The sequence below is a fragment of the Uloborus diversus genome, chromosome 4, assembly GCF_026930045.1.
Source record: "Uloborus diversus isolate 005 chromosome 4, Udiv.v.3.1, whole genome shotgun sequence".
NCBI classification, from domain to species: Eukaryota; Metazoa; Arthropoda; class Arachnida; order Araneae; family Uloboridae; genus Uloborus; species Uloborus diversus.
The window spans coordinates 150363806-150389559 of NC_072734.1; the positions used below are offsets into that span (position 1 = coordinate 150363806).

The 25754-nt window shown below is 32.3% G+C and overlaps 1 protein-coding gene across 1 annotated transcript; it reads left to right on the forward strand.

Annotated features, from left to right (window-relative positions):
* Window positions 1-54: 54 nt before the first annotated feature.
* Window positions 55-24773, forward strand: LOC129220918 (ATP-binding cassette sub-family B member 10, mitochondrial-like). Its single transcript, XM_054855352.1, has 12 exons — window positions 55-93; window positions 712-910; window positions 1623-1825; window positions 4579-4713; window positions 5936-6082; window positions 11546-11681; window positions 12282-12377; window positions 15902-16105; window positions 19719-19979; window positions 20711-20754; window positions 22955-22989; window positions 24476-24773. Exons 1-12 carry the CDS (start codon window positions 55-57, stop codon window positions 24699-24701), a joined length of 1725 nt encoding a protein of 574 aa, XP_054711327.1. The 3' UTR covers window positions 24702-24773.
* Window positions 24774-25754: the final 981 nt, after the last annotated feature.

Consider the following 25754-nt stretch of genomic DNA (forward strand, 5'->3'; position numbering starts at 1 on the left):
AATCACATTCAAAAAAAATCTTAAAAGAAATTTTTATTTTTATCTGATAGTATGATGAATATAAGAATGTTTTCATTGTTAAAGTCATCCAATGTAGGAAAATGAATCCGCTGCTGAATGGAGTTACATTATTATACTGCACATTAAAAAAATAATTCTTATGATATTGGGATGTAAAACTAGTCTGTAGAATTCTATTCCCTGGATATTCGAAATGACTGGGAGTTTCCTGATCAAAAGATACTTTCAAATGAAAAGGTACTTGCTCAAAATAATCTTGTATTAAAGAAGTTCAAATTTTTGTAGTATAATCTTTGTACACCCATTCTAGTGGACAAGGGGAACGAGAATTTCATTTAAAATACATGCCAAGATTAATTTTTTCTTTGGGGAAGAAAATTTGCTTTTAAGATCAAGTGTTGGTAAATTTTGAAGGATACAAGGAAAAGTGAGTTGAGAAATGTAAAGAAAGAGGGCAACATGCATTGAAGGTTGCCTGAAAGGAGGCAAGGCATAGTACCCTCCTAAAAATGTCTGGGGCAAACACTAGGTATTCTCAAATTTGATCAGTAATCGTTGGTGTTTTAAGAATTGTTTGTAAATTGGAACTTATCTGTTGACTTTTTATATCAATGAAATAAGAGTTTAATAACAACTAAAATTAAATAGTTATTAAAAATGTATTTTAATGAGAAAAAATCTTATTTTCAGGTGCAGGTGCTCTTGTTATGCATATCAAGTGCAGTCACGATGGCTGTTCCTTATTGCGTGGGGCAGCTGATTGATATTATAACGACAGCCAATGGAAATGTAAAAGATAATTTAGTTTCTTTTTGCTATGTGTTGATTGCTATATTTGCAATTGGAGCCTTGGCAAATTGTGGACGTGTTTACTTAATGAATATGTCGTGTACGTATAAGATATCTTTGATCTATTTTTTTTATGCATGTTAGGCCCATCCATGAAACATTTGGTTGGTATTCTATTTGATCAACAAGCTAATTGACACTTCCCCCTAAATTTTAGAAACATAATATAATTATGATTTTTTTGCATATATTTTGTTTTTCCTTATAAAATGAATTGAATACATCATCGCCTCAGAGCAACAGTAAGATATCGTAGTGCTATTCCTGGGATTAGATGTGTTAATGTTGCTCTGAGGTGACGACGTATCTTTTGCCCCCCCCTCTCCCCCGTCCCTTAAATGTTTTTGAAATGACGAGCCTACATATCGTCACCTCAGAGCAACACTAAGACGTCTAATCCCAGGAATAAAACTAAGATATCCTATTGTTGCTCCGAGTCGACGATATGTGGTTTAAAACTTCAGAAATTAAAATATTCCGAAATTAAATATGGAAATGTTTCCTTTATATATTAATCGCACTTTTTAAATTTTATGAAATGATAGTTTTTAATTTTTTTTGCTACATATTAAATTAGCAGTTACTTTATTTTACTTTTTATGAAGACTTAGGTTAATCAATTGGAAAAATGTATTTGTTTTGATACAATGCCAGAAAACATTCGTCCCGTTGTCTCCCCCATCTCTTTGACAGCTCCCAACATTTTTTTTTAAAATCTAAACTGAAATAAGCTTGCTTTGTATTATTTTTAGCATACAGAATTGTTAATTCTTTGAGAAAGAAAACTTATTCAGGAATTCTGCAACAAGAAGTTGGTTTCTTTGATCGAACCAGCACTGGAGAACTCGTCAATCGTTTATCTGCCGATGCAGCAACCGTTGGCACTGCTATAACTAATAATGTTTCTGATGGTTTGAGGTCATTTATCTCATTCATTGCTGGTTCCTCTCTTATGGTATGAAAATATTTTTCACTGTATACATTACAATGATTAAATAAGATTGTATTTTGAATATTTTAGGAAACTTACATTGGGTTCTGTTGAACTCTAAACACTGATCTTTTATTTTAGGATCATAATGCATCAGAGCTTCCCCCAGGATTAAAAAAGGGCAAGGTGTTGTTTTTCAAAAAAGGGCCCTTTTTTGAGAAAAGGGCACTTTTTCGAAACTAAAAGGCATGTTAATTATAGCTTCAAAGCATCAGTGGATATAGTCGTAGGATATTACTGTTATTCCTGGGTTCAAATGTCTTACTGTCGCAACAAAAAAAACTTTAAAACATTTATGAATTATTTCATAGGAAATTTGAATAGTTGATAATCATTTTCAAAAGAGGCTATTGGGACTAAAAATTGGGGAAGAGGGGGGGGGGGGGGGTAAAAGGGGGGTTAAAAAAAGAAAGCAACTAAAAGCCATGGGATTTTTAGCATCTGCAAGAAAAAGGAAAGAAAAAGAGAGAAAACAGTACAAAATTTTGCTAAGCAGAGCATGTGAGTGGTAATTGATACAAATCTAACATCTTAACTCACGTTTCTCTTTAGATTTTGATGAATTATGTTCATAATAACTTTCCCCAAGGACACACTTTAACATGAATTAGACTTACATTAGTTACCACAAAGTACTTTGAGATGTCACAAACATTTGGTAACAATTTCATTAAGCAAGAATGGCTTGTTTATGTAAAACAATTGATTTACTAATATCTAAACAATGAATATATAAAGTAAAAGTTTCTGCTTGTGGCTAAACAATGTTTTGTAAGCAGATATACATAAGTAAAACAAATTATTATGATCTGAAAATTTGGACATTCTTTTTTTTTAATTTTTAGTTTTGATTTCTAAATTGGAAAACAAAGAATGAACTATAAAAGGGGGAGGGGGCGGAAAACTAATTCTTTCAGCTGTTACTAGCTGTAACTTAAGACTTTTAAATCCAAAAGTAATAATTGCTCTTGGAGTAACCACCACCATAAGGAAACAAAAACCAATAAACAGCACCAGTTTCAAAGCACTAAGTATTTATTTTTAATAATTAAAAGTCATTTGTTTTCATTTGAAATGTCAAAAATCATCCACATTTGACTTTTACATGCTGAATTCTTTTTATTTTTGTCATATTTTTGCGTTTCTTTGATGCCACGTGTCACGCGAAATATTAGCGTTTTGCTGTTAATCTGCAGCAATCTTTTAGCATCTGCTTTCAGTTTTCGATATTTCTTATTATTTTTTGAGTAGTACACAATATGAAGAAAACTGAGCAAAAATACAAACGTATTTTTCAGATAAAAAAATTATCGGCGTGCGTATAAAGCATAATAATAAAACGGAGCATATTATCCGCTAAAACAGCTGTTTCAGCAAATAATCGTGATTTTGATTTATTTACACTGAAATAAAATTTAAGAAAAAAAAAGAAAAGATTAAAAAGCAGGAAAAAAAAGCGGAAACAAAAATGGCGCGAATTTTGGACGTTGACGGATTTTAGGTCGGTGGATTTGTGGCGCTCCATTGCATCTACTTAATTCAAAATGGAAAAGCACTATTAAAAATATGAATTTGATTGAAAGATTATAAAATGCAGGGCTAACTTAACGTTTATCTGGCTGGAAGAAGTAGAGTTTTCTTAACATACATGTCAATTGGACAAAGAAACACTTCCCTTGTCATGAAGCGATAAGGAAGAAGGATGACAGCCAGTATTCTTCGCTACAGCCCTCCATTATTAAATAAAGGGCGATGGGAAGCCTGAGGCAAGGAGCAAGGAAGTGATTCTGGGAATTCAGCAATGGCTTATCAGTGTTCCCAAAAGTGAAAGGTCCTTGGAAGAACATTGTTGAGTCTCTAGAATGCCCAGTAGGCCACTTTTTATCCGTTGTGGTAACTGATAATGGAAGGCATGCTTTTCTAATAGTCAGCTCAATGGCAATCCTAGTTAAGAGGCGATTGGGAGGGGCGGATGTCCGCTGTTTTCACTTAGAAGAAAGTCATTGTCTGAAAACAATGGAAAAGGACACTGGCTCCTTCCTTTTTCTAGTAAAAATCTTAAATCCAAAGGATGCCAGTTCATGAACAAAAAGGCAATGGCGCCGTTTTATCGGTAAAACGGCGCCATTGCCTTTTTGTTGGGCGCGTTCTAAGAATCAAAGGGCAAGTTGGGCGCGGCGCCCTCCCGCAAAATCCTGGGGGAGGGTCTGATGCATGAATAGACCATTTGCTAGACTGACTTTTATTTTTTTCTTCACCACCTTGCAATTATGACGAGATATCTTGTCCATTTAACATGTAATTCTGGGACTGTCTAACTGGAAGGGATAAATGCTAAAATTTATTTAAGGCATAGTAGCTTCATCTGAGAACCTCTCTCGTTATATTTTTTCAGCTAACTGACCCATTATCTTAGACTTGACACACTTGCTCTCAGTTTTTTTTTTTTTGAACGTCTCAAAGGATTAAATGCTGAAATTACTTAGTTTCAATATATTACACAAAAACAAAAAGGTCTAATATGCTCTGCATTTCTGGGCAGATAGCTAGATGAATCCAGACCTGCTCATTTTAAGAACTAAGACTTGAGAGTTTTTTGAATCATATTTTTAAGGCTGAGTAAAATATTCATTATGTGTCCAGTTCTGAAACTTTTAGACCATTCTGTATATATATTTATTTCAATTTATTTATTTTTTAATTTGTTTTATACACAGATTTATACATCACCACATTTGGCACTTCTTGGTTTGATAACAGTAGCACCAGTGGCTGTAATTGCTGTGATATTTGGAAGAGTACTGAAAAGAAATTCTAAAGCTGTTCAAGATGCTCTTGCTGGAGCTACACAGGTAGGATAAAACAGCCTCCCTAAAATAAGATAATTTCATTGAGATGTTTTTGTTAAATTATATTCAGAAATGCATTTTTTATTGCATTGCACTTTCTTATTAAGTTTTTTAATTTATGAGATAAGTGTGCATGATATTCAGGCCCGGACTTTAAATGCTGGGCCTTGCTATAACAGAATCTGTAAGGTCGCTCCCCAGACGCCAGCACTGTTTATTTGCAATGTTATTAAATCTTAGTGCTTGTTTTTTTCAATTAAAAAAAAATTCTCGGGTCGTTTCGCCTTTTAAGGATATGCCCCCATCCTTTCTTGCCCACTGTGGGGTCTGTTGCCTGATGGTATGTCATACCTGCCAACTCGTCCAGATTTCCCGGAAGTTTTACGGATTTTCATGTTTATTTTTCCATTTTTCCGGTTACTTGCAAAATCTTATGGATATTTCATGTTTTATAGGGTAATTGTATGGCCAATGTTGCTGCTAGTGATACTTTTGCGGAACGAGGCACCGCGTTTAAGGCAAAGTAGCCAAAGAGGTTGCCGTAGGAGAATTGCATGAAAAGATGGGCAAGATTATGATGTCATTCAGTAGTACAGTGCATGACTTCATCGGGATCCAATGGAAGGGAGCCTCGCGGTGGGCAACTAGGCGAATGGTTTCGGTGTTGTTTATCATTTTTCTTAGTTTTCACAGTTCCTGTTTCTGCTTAGTTCTTTTTTATGATGAGTAAACGAAATTTCCAAACGTTTAAATAAATCTATACAAGTAATTTTTACAAACTAAGTAAGTTCAATTTATATGAAATTCATAACTTATTTTAAATTCTTACATGTAAAGAGGGTAGGTGTCCTGTTTGATTTTATTTAACCTTAAAAATCTTCTGAATTAAAAAAAAATCCGGATTTTTTTTCTTCAGAGTTTAGCAGGTATGGTATGTAAAATAAGTAGGTTTCAAATAGCAAAGATTGTTTAATCGGTTATCCCTATTGAAATAATATTTCGCTTGTGTAGTTCAGAAATAGCAAATAAGACTTTATCTTGAATAATTTTTTATTTCCCATCTCCGAGTATTTTATACATTAATACTTGGATAAAAACATCGGGTTTATATTCATGAATTTAGTGAAATACTAAGAGGTTTGATTTCTAATGTTTGAACATTTTAATTCCGTTCACTTTGCCATTAACTTTTAAAATGTATTTGATAATGTCGACATTTTTTCAGGTTGCAGAAGAACGGATTGGAAATATTCGTACTGTTCAAGCATTTAATAAAATCTGTGAAGAAATTTCATTGTATAATGCTAAACTAGGCAATGTGCTAAATTTTGCTTCTACAGATGCAAAAGTGCGAGCAGTTTTCTTTGGATTTGTGAGTATATCATTATTATAAAAAATATTGAAATATAATTTTTTATGCTTATTAAAAGAAAGTAATCATTTTTAATAGTTAAAAAATATTCTGCTCTAATATCTTTTAAAATACACTACTATACTGTCTTGCTAAAGCACGAAAGTGGTAATTGCAGTTGAACTCAAATTGAGATATTGCATTCTAAAGTTTTACACCCCCATATATTTGATTCAGATGTCACTTTTCCAGTGTTTTTCAAATATTTTCCATTTATGAAAAACCGTAGGTCATTGTATCAGGATAAATAACGTAACAAGAAACAATCTCGTGACAATAGATTTTGTTAATAAGTGCAGATAAGACTTCTGTGCTTAACACGGCAGCACCTTATATTCAATTGAAACAATTTTAGTTCATGGAAAATTTTTTGAACTGTAATTCTTTTATATGAAATACACAGTCGGCTCAGTCGATTCCAGCCGAGGACTGCCGTTCCATGCTTATTAGCACTCGTCAGCATGGCATAGGAAGTGACTGCCTTCAATCTTAGAGTTGAACCGAACTATTGCTTCGGTCACTCGTCTGGTCAGTGATAATTTTGTATTAGCTACCAGTTTGTTTGGCACTCTTGGCTTCCTTAAGAGGTTTTCCACTTCCAGCTCAGTCACTTATGCCGGGCTGACGAGTGCTAATAAGCATGAAACTGCAGTCCTCGGCTGGAATCGACTGAGCTGGCGGTGTATTTCATGTATTTCTTCTTTAGCCCTGGCCATAGGGCGGTAACTTACTGAATATAATTCCTTTATTTTTTGAAACTCGTAAAACATAAGAAAGGGGACTTGGATTGATGTGGGTAGTCCTGTCAGGGCCGCGCCGCCCCTATGTGCAAGGTTGTGCGGCACACGACGGCACCACAGTCAAAAAGGCGCTAGAATCTACCAGTCAAAAATGCTCCTAATGAGAAGGAAAAAATAAAATTGAACTTTTCATTTTTCTGTAAAAGTAGCTGTGAAATTATATTGCTCATTAAAACAAGCAATCCTCCTTGCTGCCTATCTATAAAGAAAAATTGCCTTGTTGTGTCTGAATGTGCTATTCAAAAGTGCTACCTTTTACACTGAAAAAACATGATGCTAATTAATTAGCATTTTCCTTCATATGTGGGTACATATTCCCCATTTTGGTTCTTGCTGTGAATATGTTCTATTATAATTTGTGCCATATGTCTTTTTGTGATTTTTAACTGTTTGTGGTAATTGCACTGCATCATGTTATCATACATTAAAAAATACAGTAAGCACATTTGCATATCATTTACTTGTGTGTAATATACATATATTGCAGACGATAATTTAGATTAACTTTTTCGTTCTGAAAAGTAACGACTTGACCATAACTGCTCAATTCCCCCACCCCCCCTTTTTCTTTACCTATTTGTGTGTTAAATTCCAAAAAAGAGCTTTGAACAATGTTTTAGATATTAAATTAATGCCTTTTTAACGATTCGTACTTTAGAATTATTGGTTTCACCAGTCAGTTTCAGATTTTATAGTGGAATATCCTCTACAATATTATCCTTCAGTTTAGAAATATAATCAATATCCTCTTGTTCCATGACGTAGCCGGAGGGGGGGGGGGGGGGTTGTTCACAGGGCACTCCTCTGGTTGCACCGCCTCGTGCGCCCTCTCATCCAGAATGCATGCCGAGTTGAATGTTTCTCGAAAATATTTACTATTGAAGGGGAGGGAGACGCGTCTTCGGTAAACAAAGTGATTTTAATAAGGAAAAAATAATGATGTTGGGGGGGGAAAAACTTTAATTTCTTTTAAAAAGAAATCTTTGAGTTAAAAATTCTCAATAGTTTCAGCTAATTGGTCAGCTACTCCCGCTCCATCCTATTTATTTTCTTTATTCCTTATTTCTCTAGTTCGCCTCAAAATAAGTTTTCAAAATGCTACTTGGCCGAATCTTCCCTCTCCCCACGCCAAAAGCATTAGGGAGCATCTCAAATTTTGTTTCCAGATCTTCAATTTCGCAAGATTTTGCGAAAGCTCCCGAATATGAAATAACATTGCATGAAACTCCGTTCCAAAATCACTTAAAACTGCATTTTTAGAGCTTTAATTTCGAAAGATTGCCAGCCCTAATGTTACCAAATATGGCTTTACAAACGAGTTTTTAAAGCTTCAATTTCAGAAAATATTAGAGCAAGGGAATCGGAACCTCCTTTCTTAAATATCATCAAAAGTTAGGTTTTTGAAACATGGCTTACCAAAAAGTTTTGTTAGAATAGCCTCTGAATCACTTCTCCTAACATCATAGAACATTGCTTAGGTTTTTAGGACTTGAATTTGAAAAAAAATTCCTGGTGGGAGCTCCAGAATTCCTTTCTTGTAAAAATCTTCAAAGTTGTCTGCAATTGCGTTTTGGGAAGTTCAAATTCGAAAAATTAGAGGAGAAAAGAAGTTAATTGATTTCCATCTAATTTTCAAAAAATAAAAAACAATCAGGTAGAATCCCAGGGTTTTCTATCCCTTTTTCTAACTTCAATAAATGTAGCCTAAAATCACGTTTTAAGGCTTCAACGTCTATAAAGTTCCATGGAGCCACTTTTACCCTTTTCCCCCCATAACACCATTAATGACCGTCTAAAATTGAGTTTTTCAAACTATAAGTTTCAAAATTTTTCTGGAGAGAACCCCCGGACCCCTCTTATTAAAAGTTTTCTTTTTAAATTTGTGCCTCGCTAAAATTATTTTCTAGTTGCGCCACTGCTCCTGTTGTCAGGTTTTGACAAACATAAAAGTTTTATTAATCGTTCATCATTTAGAAATTAGATAGTAGCTTTAACTTAGATATTAAAATATTTTCTTCTTCCAAAACACATTAGCATATCAGAGGAGCTGCTGATCTCGGAATAATTTCGAGATATGAAGCAAAAACTTATACCATATTGCGAAATTTATTATTCACGCATTGTTTTTTGCTTAAGTTAAATGCCAAACTTATTTTTTTCCATACAATATTTATAAAACCTCCATCTATATTTTCCTCAAAAGGCAGAGCATAAAGGCGCTCAAATAACATTTGCACGACGGCGCCGATCAGGCTTGGCGCGCTGGTCCTTGTTACTTGCACGCAAACAGAGTTAGGACAAAACATGAGCACCTTTTTAATTGCCGCTCATTAACTGCTTAAATTATTTTAATTTAAACTTCAAGAATACAGTAGACCATTATTTTTATATTGGTTTCGTTGCACGAAAATACCATGTGAATCGATTCTTGATAGTGTCAAAATAGGGGTTAGGTTCTATGCATTAAAAAAATGCTTCATTTGGGCAATAATATAATTTCAATCAATAAGTTTTTGGTTACGTATATACAACATGTGAAAAGAAAACACAAATAAACTTCGTGAAAAAGAGTGGATCTGGTTTCAGTGGTTTTTTTCTTCTATAGTTCTTTGTCTCAATTACTTGTATTACTTCCTTGGCGGAATCTTCCTTCACTAACAAATGAGAAAGATCATTTGCTGTTGTTAATTGAATGGCTCAAAATATTGAAAGTGAAAATTTTTGGTTTTGTGTTATTGACGTCTGTATCCTCCTTGGTTTCGTCCTCCTTTGTCACTTCTAAAGGCTCTTTTTCCAGTGAGCCATGAAAAGTGAGTTTAATAACTTCATTTTTGGAAAAAGCACTGGAACCCGTTTTAAAAAATGTCTCCAGTGCTCCAAGCTCGCTTATTAACACGCTAAACCACAGTTCCCTGCATGTTATCTGTTTTCTCAGGAGTTTGGATTCTGAAAGAGGGAAAAAAATCTGTTTGCAATGCTGCATCCGCGTAAAATTAAAACTCTGATAGCGTAAAACAAATAATTCTTCAAATCTTAAACCATGAATAATCAAATCGGCATTTAAAAAGAACAAATTCTGTTATGCTTAACATGATTTATTATTCTGTATAATGTAAATGGTTTGTGAAACAATTAAGTTTTTAATGAGATCATAGTTGGCAACTGGGATAAAACTGAGAATTTTTTCTGAAGTTTTTTACCTCTGGCACCATGGTATTTTACCTTGCTTATATTTATCTATGCATGTATATGGGAAATTCCACGGGTTAACTGACCAACATTTTTGAAGCAAAATAAAGCTTATTTTGTAATATTCAACGCAAAATATACATTGTAAGAGCAGTTTTTTCTCATGTAATATTGTATTTTTTAGGCTGAATTCAATGGTATAATTGAATTCCCAAAATACATTTTGGACGATTTAAAAATAAATAAGTAAAAAATATAGTAACTAACACATTTATTTCTAAAATGTCAGTCAGTTGCTGTGTTTTTAATACATGTTTAAAAATCGTCCAAGATGTATTTTGGGAATTGAGCTGTACCATTAAATTCGGCTTAAAAAATACAATATTTTAGAAGAAAAGATTTGCAAAACACATATTTTGCGTTGAATGTTACAAAGTACCTACAGTCGAGTCTCTATATATCGAACTTCCACATATCGAAATCCCAGCAAATTTCAATGTTCATTACATAGAAAAATTGTTTCTATATATCGAAAAAATCTCGATATATCAATTTTTTTGAGACGTTCGTAGATTTTTTTTTTCCCACTTTAGACTGTTTGTCTCATGAAAAATGAAGGTTAGGGGTGAAAATTATGTTTACTAAAGGTTGCTAAGAAACTCATAAGAAATCTGGGTTTAAGGAGTGTGTAGATAGGTCGTTGTTTCGTTCTGGAGTTTTTCAATTCCCTCAAGTTTATTTCAAATCTTAGTTGTAACCAATAACACTGTAAAATCAGTTTCAAGTTATCCTTTTTGTCTGTTGATTATCATTCCTAGTCTTTTTATCTTCAGTAAAAATCATTCAAGTTTTTTACTTTTCTCTCGATTACATTGTCAAAACGAAAATCCCCTCATGTTGCAAATCAAGTTGAACTGCCGAAGAATGAAGTGCATGAAGGCACAAAAAAGTAATTTCTGTTAATTTTTCAGTTATTAACTTTCGGTTAATTCGATGCTCGTATAAATTAGAAATTGGGTTTCATTCACGAAAATTAGCTTTAGCATTAATGTTTCAGGAGACTTTTATGCTAAAAAAAGATAGTTTCTATATTTCGAAATTTCTATATATCAAATTATTCCCCGGCAATTTGCTACTTCGATATATGGAGGTCGGACTGTATTTTGTTTCAAAAATATCTGTTACCTGTGGAATTGCCCATTATTTACCTCTTATTTTATTTAGGTTTGTTTGGGGAATGCTTCCTCAAGCTTAAAAGAAAACATAAAGATGCTTATTGCTTAAACATGTAGTGTAAAGGGTATTTTTATACTTTTCGTAAAGCATCTACCTTAACTGTTTCATCCTAAGCATGTGTATGGATGTTTGCATCATTTGTGTGCTTACCATATTTGTAGTTACGGTTACATTTGAGGTGTTTTTTTCTACTCTGTAGACGGGGTTCAGTGGAAATTTGATTATCTTATCAGTTTTATACTATGGTGGTCTTATGATGAGTGAAGGAACAATCTCTGTTGGAAATTTATCTGCATTCTTGATGTATGCTGCCTATGTTGGAATATCAATTGGAGGTTTGTTTTTATTGACATATTTTTTCAATTAAGAGTATCTTTGTTGGTCTTAGTACAGATGCCTGATTTTCAAAAGAACACTATGAACTTGAATTTGTGAATAGGAAAAATAATAGTAAAAAATCTAAATATTAATGTTTGTTGATAATTAAATGTAAAGAAATATTAAGAAACAAAGATCTTTTTAGTAATAGACTTTGATGCAGTATAGATGTTGAGTAACGACGTTGGTATTTCATTATTGGATACATAGAAGTAATTAGCACCATGTTTTCCTCCAGTTTTCGTTCATGCATTTTAAGTCTTTGTTTATAGCCCACCTTTTCAGAAAAATAGTCGATGAATATGTACATGAAAGAAGTTTCAAGTATTATAAAAATATGGCTAAAAACAAAAAGGCAAAAAAGTGAATATTAAAAAATAGAACTTGAAAGCTGGGTATTGAGATAGTTCAATGTCTTTATTCTAGTGTGGTTGAACAGTTTATTTTTAGTTATTATATAATATGAACCTCACATTTATTTATTAAATGTATTTTGACAAGATAAATAACGAAATACATCACTGTCAAATGTTGTAAAAATATTCTTCATTTTATAGGTTTAAGTACATTTTACTCAGAACTAATGAAAGGTTTAGGTGCGTCGACTGGTCTCTGGGCGTTAGTTGATCGTAAACCTGTTATTTCCTTACAAGGTATTTTAAATTTAGTTTTCGTTTTTTCTTTTTTGAAAAGCAGTTCCAATGATTATTTTAAGAAAATATAAATTTTGATGCTCTATGTATGTGGTTTAAGTTAGATGAACAAAACCAGTGGTTTCAGTTAAGCATTAATCCTATTTCATTTGAGTGTGAGGGATTGCATGTTCACTTGTAAAAATGTTTCATATTCATCGTTGAAAGAAGTATGTAAGATTACTGTATTATTCAATATTTATGATCTCCAGATATAGATCATGACCAGTTAACCTTACGAGGGCAAGGCGAAAAGGTCTCAGCCTAACAATGAAAGATGGTGATTTTCAGTTTAAAATTCATTTTTTTTTCTGTTTAATATGCCTTGACTTCAACAAACTTAGTCCAGCGTTTCTCCAACATAAGCAGGGGAGGACTGGGTCCAACAAGAAGGTGCCAATCTTAACCTCCAAAGTTGGCAAAAGAAAAAAGGTGCAAAAAATAAATAAAAAATGATGGGAAATAGATTTATGGGTTAAAAGAAAAAGAATTGTTAGTGCAAAAAAAATTATTTTTCTTTTGTACCAAAGAGTTTAAAAAATGAAATAAATTTGGTTTTAAATGTAATAAAAGAAAGTGTTCAGGCTTAAGAGTGCATGGGCGGGAGGGGGCATCCGCCAGCTGACCAGTCTGCTCCTGAACATAAGTATAGTGCCTAGAAAGAGTAGTGTGCCGATCGACGAGGAAAAAGTGAGGTCAGATCTGAGGAAAATCCAGATGGCGCTGCGCTCGAGTAGTACGTTATGCTTCCCAATCAGACTCGTTTTAAATCAGCGATTGCATGCTGATTTCGCAGTTTAAAAGCCCCGTTTTTCGGACTGAACTTATTTCTGCGCAAAAGACAAATTCTGTAATAAGTGCTAATTGTTACATGGGTGTTCATTTATTTTTTGAAGCATATAAAATTACCTTATGCTAAGTTATCTTCAATGAAAATAGTAGACTATAAGCGGCCATTCAATAAATACGTAAGGGTCCCGAGGAGGACGGGGTCGGAAAAGCCTCTACGTACCCTTACTTGGGGAAGGGGGGTCAAACTCATTCTTACTTAATATTTTCCAAGTCGGTATTTCACATTAGAAATTGCGCGGTCAAGTGATTTGGCAGAGATTATGTTCCATTTGCGTCTGGAAGGTAAAAACGTGTTAGGATAAGATGTTTTTTTATTTGTTTTACAAAAAAAAAGTATAAAATATAATAAGAGTCGCATTGTGTATTGCATGTTTTATTTGTAATTAATATTACATCAAAAAAAAAAAAGTCGAAAAAACATTCAGTTTAGATTCTAACTTTTCAGTAACTATTTCTTTACGCAAAAGGTTTAATTTAATAATGTGAATTTAATAACGATTCGGAGATTTGTTATTTTATCATTTTGAAAAACGAAATGGAATCTTACGTAAGAATAGGGGGATAGGGGTTGGTGAAAAATCTTACGTACCCTTACATGGGGGGAGGGGGTCAAAAATTGTCAAAATCATCCTTACGTAATTAATGAATTTTTAAATTTCATGCAAACCCAATATTCGTTAGGCAAATTAATATGAACAATTTCATTTATAATAGATTTATACGTGGTTATTTCAGTTTCATCTGCGGAAAGATCAAGTTTTTTTTTTTCAAACAGGAAACATTTTTTTTAACTGCATAATTCCTGATGGACCTTTTCTTTGGTACTTTTTTAGTAAAGTATGTTGGCAGATTTGGGGAAATTGTCGGAATTGCCTCATCTTTCAAAAAAAGTTTTCCCCGAGGAATCAAAACTTCCTCACCATTTAGAATATGCTTAAAATGCGTTTCAATAAAATGTTTTTCGAAATGCAGAGAACAAATTGAGCAATATTTATCAAAAACTTTATCTAAGCTGGGAATTAACGAATTCCACTTTAGTTTTCCTTCATCTGCTGGAACTTTAAAAAGCGTAACTTTCTCCTTGAATGTTTTGTATCCACTTTTGCACCCTGGTACGAAACAAGATGAAGCTTTGTTTCTTCTAATGTTCAACTTTGATGCCTCCATTAAAAGCCGTAAATGCTGTTTCATGAAATATTCACGAAATAAAGGTAAAGAGAAACGCGGAACTAAATTGTAACAAAATCCTGCGTCTACTAATGTAAACACCGCGAAATTGAACGTACACCTCGATCGCACTGCTCTCTAGCGGTTTTCATACAATTTGTCTTCAAGAATCGTGGGGAAAAAAGCGCCGATCGGCACACTACTCTTTCTAGGCACTATAACATAAGTATTCCTTCCCGGAAGTTAGTCTGAAAAGCTGTGAAAATATTAATCTCCAGACTTCTCAAGCCCTCTCCAGAAACAAATTTCTTAGTTTGTTTGCAGATGGAACTCTGAGGGCGCCAGTAGAACAGAAGGAATGGCCAAGCAAATCTTACCTCAAGTTCCGCAGTTACCCAATGCACCCTTGTAAACCGGTGCGTTATCCTAGTGAAAAATTATTTTTTTCTTCAAGTCAGGCCTCTTCTGCAGAACTTAGGCATCTAGCTGGTTAAGAAGCTTAGAGTAATATTTGCCTGTAATTGCTTTGCCCTTCTCAAGGCAATAAATTAACAGGATCCTTTTTGCACCCTAAAACACATTGTTCAAAACCTTTCCGACAGAAAGATAAACTTCTCCCTTTTGACGCCAAACACCAGGCTTCCACTCACTGTTTAGATTGTTGTTTCTCCTCAGGAATGCAATGGTGAACGCATATCTCACATGGTGACAAGTTGCTGCACAAAAATTTTCTAATCCCTATTGAAACAATCCAAACATTGCTGTGAAAATCTGTTTTTGATTGAGATTTGGCAAATATGGCACCCTTCATGGGCTGAGCTTTCACATCCACATTTCTTAGTGTAAGATGTTTCTCACCCTTTGTTCCGATATCCTTACAGCCTTAGCTTTCTAACTCACCTTCACTCGCCTATCTTCCAACACGATATTATGCACTTTTTCGATCATTTCAAATGTGATTGAGGTTTTTGCTAGTGACTAACATGCGTTGTCTTCTGGGGACATGGAGATTTCAAGAGATAGCTACCCACTTTTTAACGGTTGACATGGAAGAAGCAGTCCAAGTAAACGACTTTCAATGCGGGATGATTTTCTTAAGGGGTTAATCCAACTGAAATTTAGAATTTTATGACCGCACAATATTAAAGTTTATCCATTTTAAAGAGAAACACATAGCAGGTCTACTATAAAAATTGGTGCAAATAAACTACTTGAGAGGACAAAAAACTTTTCATGTGCACTAATGACAAGTGTACCCAGCCAGAAAACATTTTCGCTAGTTGGAAACCCCATTTCTGTGTAAGGCCGAAAAGTTTTCGCCTTACCCTCATTGCAATTTTTAATGCTTTAACAATAAAACTTTTTTATTGAAAAATTTTTTAAATAGATTTTATAACAATACCTGTGACTGCTATTTAAACAGGTTTTAATTATTTTATATCTATAAGCAAATTTCATTGTTTCAGGTGGCACAGCCCTGTCAAGCATCAAAGGAGATATCATGTTTGAACATGTCAGCTTTCAATATCCTTGTCGTTCTGATTCTTCTGTTCTCGATGACTTTGATCTGTCAATTCCTGCAGGTTCTGTTTATGCTTTAGTAGGGGCTAGTGGTTCAGGAAAATCTACTGTTGCATCATTACTTTTAAGATTTTATGATTGTTCTACAGGTAATTTTTTTCCTTTAGCAGAAAAAAAAAATCACTTCATTTAGTTTTTATGTTTTAATCAGTACTGTTATTTAAGAAATTTTCCCCTATAACTAATTTTTTAATTCAACTTTATAGATAAAAATGCAAAAGATATAAAAATTCAGAAAATGCACTTGAAGTAATTTTCTCCCCTTTTAAAACTCGTAAATTTTTTTTCTATTACGAGACCTACTTATCAAATAAGTGTCTGGTTCTGAAATTCTCAATTTGGTTTTTCTCCTAACATAAAGATAAAGTTTGAATTAGTTACTTTTTACTCCACCTTTAAATCTTACAGTGCTTATTTTTTACTACAAATTGTAACTTATTGAATAAATAGTTTCTAGACAAAGAAATCTCAAATATAGTGAAGGAAACTTGTGTAAATTGACCACTTAAAGTGCAGTTCTTGAGTGCTCAACTTATAAAAGTGATCAACTAACTTATCAAGGGTGATATAGGGGAGGATGGCCCAAAGTAGGTAGGCATTCGTATGCCGCCACATTGTGTGAAAGCGGCGATGCATACATAATGTCATGTTTACTCAAATACCCCAGAGTTTCAATCTGTCCCAGCGAAGTAGCGGTAAAGCGGCATGGAATAATCAGGCTTAAAACTTAAAAAGTGAAACATTTCTAAAAAAAGTCTGATCAGTCGAAGACCAGCTTATTTTTTTACTGTCAATAAGTTATTCTGACATCATCGACCTATGAACTAAGATGGTCATCCTGTTTTTTTTTAAATTTAAGGTCAAAATTATTGAAATAAACAGCATGCTTTCGGACAAAGCCGGTATGCCGCTTTCTCTTTACTTTTTGGCAAATGTACCGACTTAGATTTTCTATTTAAGTTATACTTATCCTATTTAAAGTTATCTTTGTCATGGCAATTAGCTAGTCTATTGTTTTAATCAACTATTTCTTTGTTTCATAAACAAATGGGCTGACTTAGATTTTCAATTTATATTGGATAAGTATAACTTGTTTTTATTTATATATATATAATGGCAGTCAGCTAGTCAACTGATTCAAACATTTATTACTTATATTTGACTGATAAATGTACCAAATCACAGTTAAGCTTATCCACTTCAGGCCCCCCCCCCCCCCCCATTAAGGCAAAACTGGTTTTTCAAGTGCTTGTAATGTTTGATAGTATATAAATATTGGGTTTGAAACAATACAAGAGTCACTTTTTATTTTGAAGTTAGCAATCCAATCTAGGAAATAAATCAAAAGTGTTACAATAAAAAGTCAAACTATAATTTTTTTTCATCTACCCGCTTTGGGCCACCTTCTACTGCATGATATAGGATTAATCCTGTACCAGACAAAATTGGTCAACTTACAAGGATGGTCGATTTGACGGCCTTACTGCTCTTCCAAAAACTCAAGTTTGAGTAAATAAATGAAATAAAATACATTCTGCTTATTGAAATAAAAGCAAAATTCGGTTCTAAAATGTTTCTTTTATGGTAAATAAGTACACTTAACTCTTCAAGTAACCACCCCTCTTAATGAACAATTTTTGTGGCATGGATTTTTTAACCCACAGACTTAATGTTAAAAATACCCTTAGCAATGCCCACCCAACCCTTCCTGAACGGCCGGGGGTGGATTTGCCGATCACATTTTTCAGGAAGTTCTATGTGTTTCCTGTTTTTATTCTCCAGCCCTTCAGTTCAAGGAGAAGTTTTATTGGCTTTTAATGAATTTCAATAAATTTGGAGTAAAAATGATATTTATTTTATTAGTTGTTTAGTGTGTGTAATCGGAGTTGGCAACAACACTCTCAAAGATCATTTTATGAATCTCAAACATCATATTGAAGTTCTGAGAAATATGAGCACGAAAAATCGGTGAGAGAATAAAAAGCCTAGGATTTCAAGTTCTTTCCAGCACAAAACAGCAGTGGAGTCTTTGATAAATGCAGCACCGACAGAAAAAATTCTTCTGGTTAACGATTCTGCGAAAATAAGTTTTTCAATCAGATCTAATATTAATTTGAAATTAATGAGTTCACTTCTAAAATTAACTAATAAAATTAACTGATCAGTTTGCTGAGAACATTTTTGTTTTTAAGACTAATTTTGTACCTTTCTAACACTAATTTTGCTTTAGACGATCCTTACATTAATAAGTTTTGTAACTGTCGGCAAGCTAAACTTTCAACTGAAATGATTTTGGGGCTAGTAGATAGTCATCGTAAATTCAGATGCAATGCCAAATAAATTGGTTAGATATCTAAGTTTTAAACTGAAAAATGAATTTGAATACAATTGTTGGAGAAGAGTAAAAAATTAAGTCACAAATTGTATTCTTTCTTTAAAAAATGTAAACAATAATTGTATAAAATACTATTTCCTAGAGCATTATTAAAGTTCATTTTATGTGTTAGACTTCATTAGGTTATATGTTATAGAAATTATATTGCAATTGTAATAAAAACCCTTTAAAGCAGCCATTTCCTCTAAACGGCCGAAATTTTACGGAAGGAGGAGGGCTTAGAGGTTTCAGTGTTTCTATTTTCTCTTGTTGTAAGAATAGAAAATTCTTTTCTAATCTGAAACTTTTCTCTTGCTTCCTTATTAAACTTATAGATTGTATATTACAAGATTAACAACATTATTCTTTTTCTTTTATTGGATTTATGTTCTAAATTACTAAAAGCTTTCTTTTCATTTTGAAATATTGCAGAGAATCCTTGAATACATTGGATTACATATTGAATACTGTTCTAGAACGAATATATTTCAGTATTACATCGAGGTTTTTTTTATATATAACAGCCGAAAATTTAAAAAATATATATATTCAGGACTGTCCTGTTCTTTAATTTATGTAATGTTGTTGGCTAAGTACTACAAGTAGGTTGTTACAAATTTGGAAGAAATAGTATGTTTCACTTTTGAAATCATTAAAAGAAAGAAAAAAAACATAAATATTTCTAATTAAATAAAATTAAGAAATGGTAGTTTATTAATATTTAATTTAGATTTTTACATTCCTCAAAAGTCATAATAAAAAAAATTTGTTTTCCTTGAAGCTGTGTAAAAAAAAACCGAATTGTAGTTACTTACCTTTTGCATTCATCGCACAATATACTCGTTTACGTATAAAGCAAGGAAAGTTTTGTAAAATTTTCTGTAATTTGTGGTGACAATGCAGAGAATTTTCCTTCAAAATTGTTGGCTTCTTTAGCAGTTCTTGTAAACGAAGATTCTGTGTAATCCAGTATTTCATCTAAAGTTTTAATTTTTCCAATTTTATATTTGTTCATTCCAGCTTAGTTTTTAACGATAAAAATTTTTGTCTCTTCTTACAAATAATAAAGTAACAAAATTTTATCTCTTAGGTTTGTATAAAAAACATTTTTTTAATAAAATTCAGTTCTTTGTTGCACTTTAAGTTATATAATTAAGATTTCAGAAGAATGTGATAGGTGGATGACATTTTAAGTATAAAATAAAAGCACGCATTAATTTTTTTAAACATTGTAAAACATTTTTCTTTGATTTTCTCCATTGAAATATTTTGCTCCAATAATTTTTAATTTAGCTACAGTCATGTTTTTAATTCAATTTTTTTTAAAGGAAAAATCACTTTAGATGGCAATGATCTGAAAGTTCTTGATTTAAAATGGTTGCGAGAAAACATTGGTGTTGTGAGCCAAGAGCCTACTTTGTTTTCCTTTTCAATACGGGAAAATATTCTTTATGGAGCATTGGAAAATCGCAAATATGATGATGCTGACATAGAAAGAGCTTTAGAAAAGGCGAATGCTTTGAAGTTCGTAAAAAGATTTCCTTGTGGTCTCGATACCGTTGTTGGAGAAAGAGGTGCCATGTTATCTGGTAAATTTTATTTTCAATATTAACCTGACACTTCAATATTTTTACAAGTTACATAAAGTAAGTTATGTAAGGGTTTTTAGAAGTATTTTTTGGTATTCCGTAAGGTTATACAACTTTGTGCCAGTAGAAAAAAAAATACTTATTTGCTACCTAGCTGTAAAACAACATAGAGTGCTTCCTGCATGCTAGCGCCATTTTATGTCATTTGGAAGCAGTAATTTAAAATTAGTATTAGCGCATCTTTATACCTGCAACAAGAAAACTGTTCATTTAATGTCTTAAATATTTAAAATTCTTAATGTAATCTTTTGTTAATTTAGACATTTTAAAAGGTATATTAAATTGATCTTTTCCTTTTTAAATAATTTTAAGCGGTATAACCGTAACAAACTTGTAGTTGATAAGCCAATGGTACCAATAATTGATCTACTAGCATGTTTAACAATTTATCCTAATGATGTATCCTGACAACATGATAAATTTTGCATACATTATGATGTGTCAGTGTATTAAATCAATGGCTATTAATTTATTTATAAAAAAATTAAATTGTACTAATATAGATTTTTAGTGAATATATCATCTAATGTATCAAATACAATCTTTTAGTTTCCAATGTTATTGTACGGCAACATGATTTGTGTAATTCAATTTTGATTACATGTTCATAATCAAAAGTTGATTCAGTTAAATATTTCTTTAGTCAAATATTTTATATACTTTTTATTTAGGTGGGCAGAGACAGCGAATAGCAATTGCAAGAGCATTGTTGAAGGTTTGTATTTTATATTTACTATCAAGTTTTAAAATGTGGCATATATATATATTCACTTTGCTAGTTTGTATACCACAGTTTTAGCTCTTCTAGGAATTAAATTGTCTATTTATATCCCTGAATTCTGTCATGTCGAAGCAAATTTGGGTAATAATCTGTCATTTATAAAATTCTTTCTCTATTAAAGAAAAAAATTAGCGAATTCAAGGAGTAAATATGTGGAAGAACTTTATCTCAACCTATACCTTTTTTCTTATTAATTATACTTAGTTTTCTAACTAAAAAAAGTTCTTAGTTTTAGTGTTGAAATAAAATGTTAGTATCTAATGCATAATTTTCTTGCATCAAATAAATACTTTAAAAAAAACCTTGTAATATTCTTGCTTTAGAAGAAACATTATTTAGAGATAAATTTATGTTGTTGGTATTAAATACTGCAGCTCTTTCTTATTTGAACAGATTATCCCCTCCTGACCAACCTGTGTGTTGATATTAAAACTAGTACTCTAAACAACCAATGACTTACGAACATTTAAAAAAGTTGTCTTGTGTTATCTCAATATAAGGACATAGTCGAAAATTATTGGAAAGCTCATGCTTAGGTGCCAATGTTTGGAATTTGTAAAGTAAAAATATTATTTAATTTTTATTTGCTAATAAAAATTATTCAATTATTATTAGCAAATACAAAACAAAATGTTTCAAAGTAGCTTGAAAACAATGTTCATTGTTGGTTAAATATTTTTATCCCCTTAAACGTTCAGACATACATTATTAATCTCAAATATTTAAGGTATCGTGAAAAAGCTTATCTATAAACATAGCTTTTTTTTGAACCACAACTATTTTTCCAAATTCTAACCATTCACAGAACATGCAAATTCCACTTGCTTGCAGGGCTGATTAACCTCTGAAATTGGGAAGCTCGGCCTCATTTTGCAAGACTTTTTGTTTGGGGAAATTTTTCTAAACATTCTACCGACATTGATACAAAACTGACTAATGCTAAGTGGCCGAGCAGCATTTAGAGTTGACAGAAATTTTGTTTATTGTATATGTGGCACTTGAATTCTGAGTGAATTTGGATGGTAACAAGTTGAATCATGTTTGACTCTTCATGAAGGAAATTAAATATCATAAAAGTACATTGTAACAGTTGAATTCCACATTTGAAAATCTAGCTTAGAGCTACATTTTATCAAATCTCCTCACTTTCAATAATTTAATTCTCTCAAACATTTAGTTTGGCAGCTTCAAATTTTAGCAATCTCTTTAAGAAACGCAGTTAAAAGCAGAAACTGGAATTCTAAGCACTCTTTTACAGTCACATTTGGGCCCCCTTAAAATTCTGAAGAGAAGCTGAAGCTTCTCGAGCCTTTTGGGTAATCAGGCCCTGCTTGCTTGAAGTTTCACTCTGACAGTTCTCGTTTACTAATTAGCTTACTCATATTTATCCTAAAGAAAAATGTTGTAAATTGTTTATTTTTCCTACTCACTGAACAGTGTCTTAAATTTACATTTTGTGATAATATCAGAACGGTAAACTTCGATTATCAACAAAATATCGATTAAGTGGCAGAAGGGCCGCAGATAATTAAAATCACGGATAAACCTCAAAAAGGCTAAAATGACGCTCTAATGGGGTAAAAATTGTTCGTCAAAAACTTGGCTGTATTGATGCAAAATACTTTCTACAAACAGTGAAAAAATAATTTCAGTAAAAATGTTTTGTACTTTCGACAAACAGAGCTTCACATCAATAAAGAACAAGTGTATGTATAGTGAAGAAAGCACAATAAATAAAACAAAAGCAAGAAAGAGTTTAAATTTACACTTTTTCGACAAGAAAGAAAAGACAGCCATTGGGATTTGTGCTTTTTGCTACAAAAGGGCATGTTTCTGATTGTTTATTGGCTCGCAGATAATCAAGCGTTTACTGTATCTGCTTTTAAGTTTTTAAAAAATATTTTTTAATTTTCTTCCCTAGAAAATTTGTATAAGTATATTTGAAACAGGAAATGAGTTTGACAATGTCAAAAATTAGTCTGTTCATGTGGATGCATTTGTTTGCAATAACATAAAAAAGCTGAATAATTTACTTAAAACAATCTGTTAAAAGGTTGCTCTAATAACTGTTACTATTGCAAAGAAAAAATAAATTGAATTTTGTAGAATTAATATTTAAAATGTTTCTTTTCAGGATCCTAAAATTTTGATTTTAGATGAAGCAACAAGGTATGTAGTAGCTTTACTATATGTCTTAAACAAGAAAATTTCATTGTATTTTAAGATTTGAATTTTGGTTTCTTAATGTATTAAATGGTTTTCAAACTTCATTTCTTCAAAGATTAAATGAGGCAGTGAGAAGCAAAGGGATGCAAGGGGACCATTTTAAGTTTCGAGTAAAAAGAGTTCAGCTTGTACGTAGGCTTTCATTGAAATTTTTTCTAAATCATGCTGTACAGCAGCATCTACCAGGGCTACTAGTACAATCTCCAAGACAGAGGAGGGGTTCACTTACCATATGTACTACCATATGTCCAAATTTTCAGTTTTGCCACTTGCATCCCTTTGCTTCTCACTAGCTCAAATAGTTTATTTGAATTTTGTAAAGCGACAGGTGACAAATTTACTTTTATCTACCAGTTTGTTGGCACTCTCAGCTTCAATAAGATGACATTTGCCTCAGCTCGGTTATTCACTATTCCAAACTGAGGTTTATAACAATAACAAAACTGCAGTCTCTGGATGTGGTAACTAGCCTGTCAGTGCATTACATGAAAAACTTGGTTAACCATAAGGCTCGATGTAAGAGATGAAACTTGGTTTACAACTCCGGATCAGACTCGGCGATTTCATGTTGATAAAGTTTTTCATAAAGAGCTTTTGGCTTAAAATGTTCGTATAAAAAGATATGTGTGTGCCTGTATTATAGAAACAATCTAAATTGAAAACTGAAAAAGTTGAAGGGAAATAATTCCATGAGGAAATTTCTTAACCTGCTATAATCTAAAAAGCACAACATTCTGAAATAGTTTTTTTTTAGAACCATACTAGTACTGCATAGATTCTTGTGTTCTAATCAACTTTTTTCTGTCGACAAAAATGAGGGTAAAAGAGGAACGCTTAAATTGAAATTTCAAAATTTCTTGAATCGGTAGAGGAAAAAAAGCTATTTGTGATCAAAAATGGGAATCAAATTTTATGTTTATAAAATGATCTAACTATTGCTGACACTGATCGATATGAAAGCATTATTAAGAGATAGGAAGTTTCACCAGTGACTTCATGTAAAGTCTTGCTGTGTTAAAATGCAAAATGTAAAGTAAAAGTTTAATTATGCGAAAACCGGAATAACAATGAAATTGGGAACAAAAACTCAAACTAAAATGACTATCTGATTCTGTCAAAATAGGGAGAAACAATAGGATAATGCAAGATTTTATCTTAAATCTATATTTAAAACGTGTCCATTTAAATTCCATAAAAGTAAATAATCATGAACAGTTATTTCAGTATTTCATTTTCCATGTAAAAAAATAAGAGGCGTGATTGATCATTGTGAATGGCATATATAGTAGGGTGGTTTGAAAAAAATCTATTTTTTAATTTCAGAATAGAGTTACCTCTCAAAAGTATAAGTAAAAATTAGATTTTTTCGAACCACCCCCTTATATATAGGGAACATGTTATGTTTATTTTGATATTTTCTCTTATTTAGTGCCCTTGATGCAGAGAGTGAATATTTGGTACAGAAAGCTTTAGATGATCTGATGAAAGACCGCACAGTAATTACAATAGCTCATAGACTCTCTACGATAAAAAATGCCGATGTGATAGTTGTTCTTGAGAACGGAAAAGTTGTTGAGAAAGGCAATTATTTAGAGCTTGTTTCGAAAACTGGGCATTTTCATAGACTTGTACAGCATCAAAATTTAATATCTTGATGACTGAGAATGTTCAGGTTAACAGTTTTGGAGTATTTATATGTAGTTATTTGTTTTCATAGTTTTGTTCATGTTTACTACCAAATAAAATATTTATATTTCTATATACTGTTCCATTTGTGATATTTTACACTCAAATGTGTTAAACTATACATTGTGGTGTTGGAATTGATCATATGGTTTGTCCTTTCTTTTTTTCAAAAAAGTTTCTTAGAATTATGTTGAATGGGATAAATATTGTTGGAACTAAATTAACTGGTTTTAAGCAAAGGTAAAGGCTGTTCTTTATTTCTGTTAAACACTAGTTTTAAACTGCTTTTCAACTCTAATTTTATGAAATTTTGTCATAGGGATAAGAACTTTCTTTTAAGAAATAAAAAAGTCCCTTGATAACAGTTGCACAAATTTATTGTTCTACTTTCATATTAAAAACTTTTTTTTTTGTAGATATTTTTAAGGTTATATATCATGAAATCAATCTTTAAAAAATTTTTATTTAAAAGAATTGATGGAAAAGGCAATACAGTGAAACTTCGATAAGTCGAACTTCGATGAGTCGAAAACTTCGACAAGCCGAAGTGGTTATTAATTCCCGTCCAACTGAACGGAGAATGCATGTTAATTATTTTCGATAAACCGAATTTCGTTGAGTCGAAATATTCGATGAGCCGAATTTTTACCCCTGACCTTGTCAAATTTTCCATGCTAATGTAACTCTATAAGTCGAAATAGTTTTTTTTCTTCTAGTATGAACAAAAAGAAAAAAGCTGGCGCCACTGCATTGCATCAAAAGGCGTCTAGACCAAGTAGATCTAATTAAATAGGAATTCGATATTTTGTAGGTAACCTTGTAAATGTTTTATCTTTTTTTTTCCTAAAGGTATTGTTTGCTTTTTTTTTTTCTTAAAAAGAAAAACCTGCACAGGGGGAAACCAAAGCTCTGACTTTGCGGAGCCCGGGACAGAAAAAAATAGAGAAAGGGGGGGGGGCGGTACATTTAGGGCTGAAATATCCACTTTTGGGGAAAAAAGGTCGGGCGGGGACTGTTGTCTC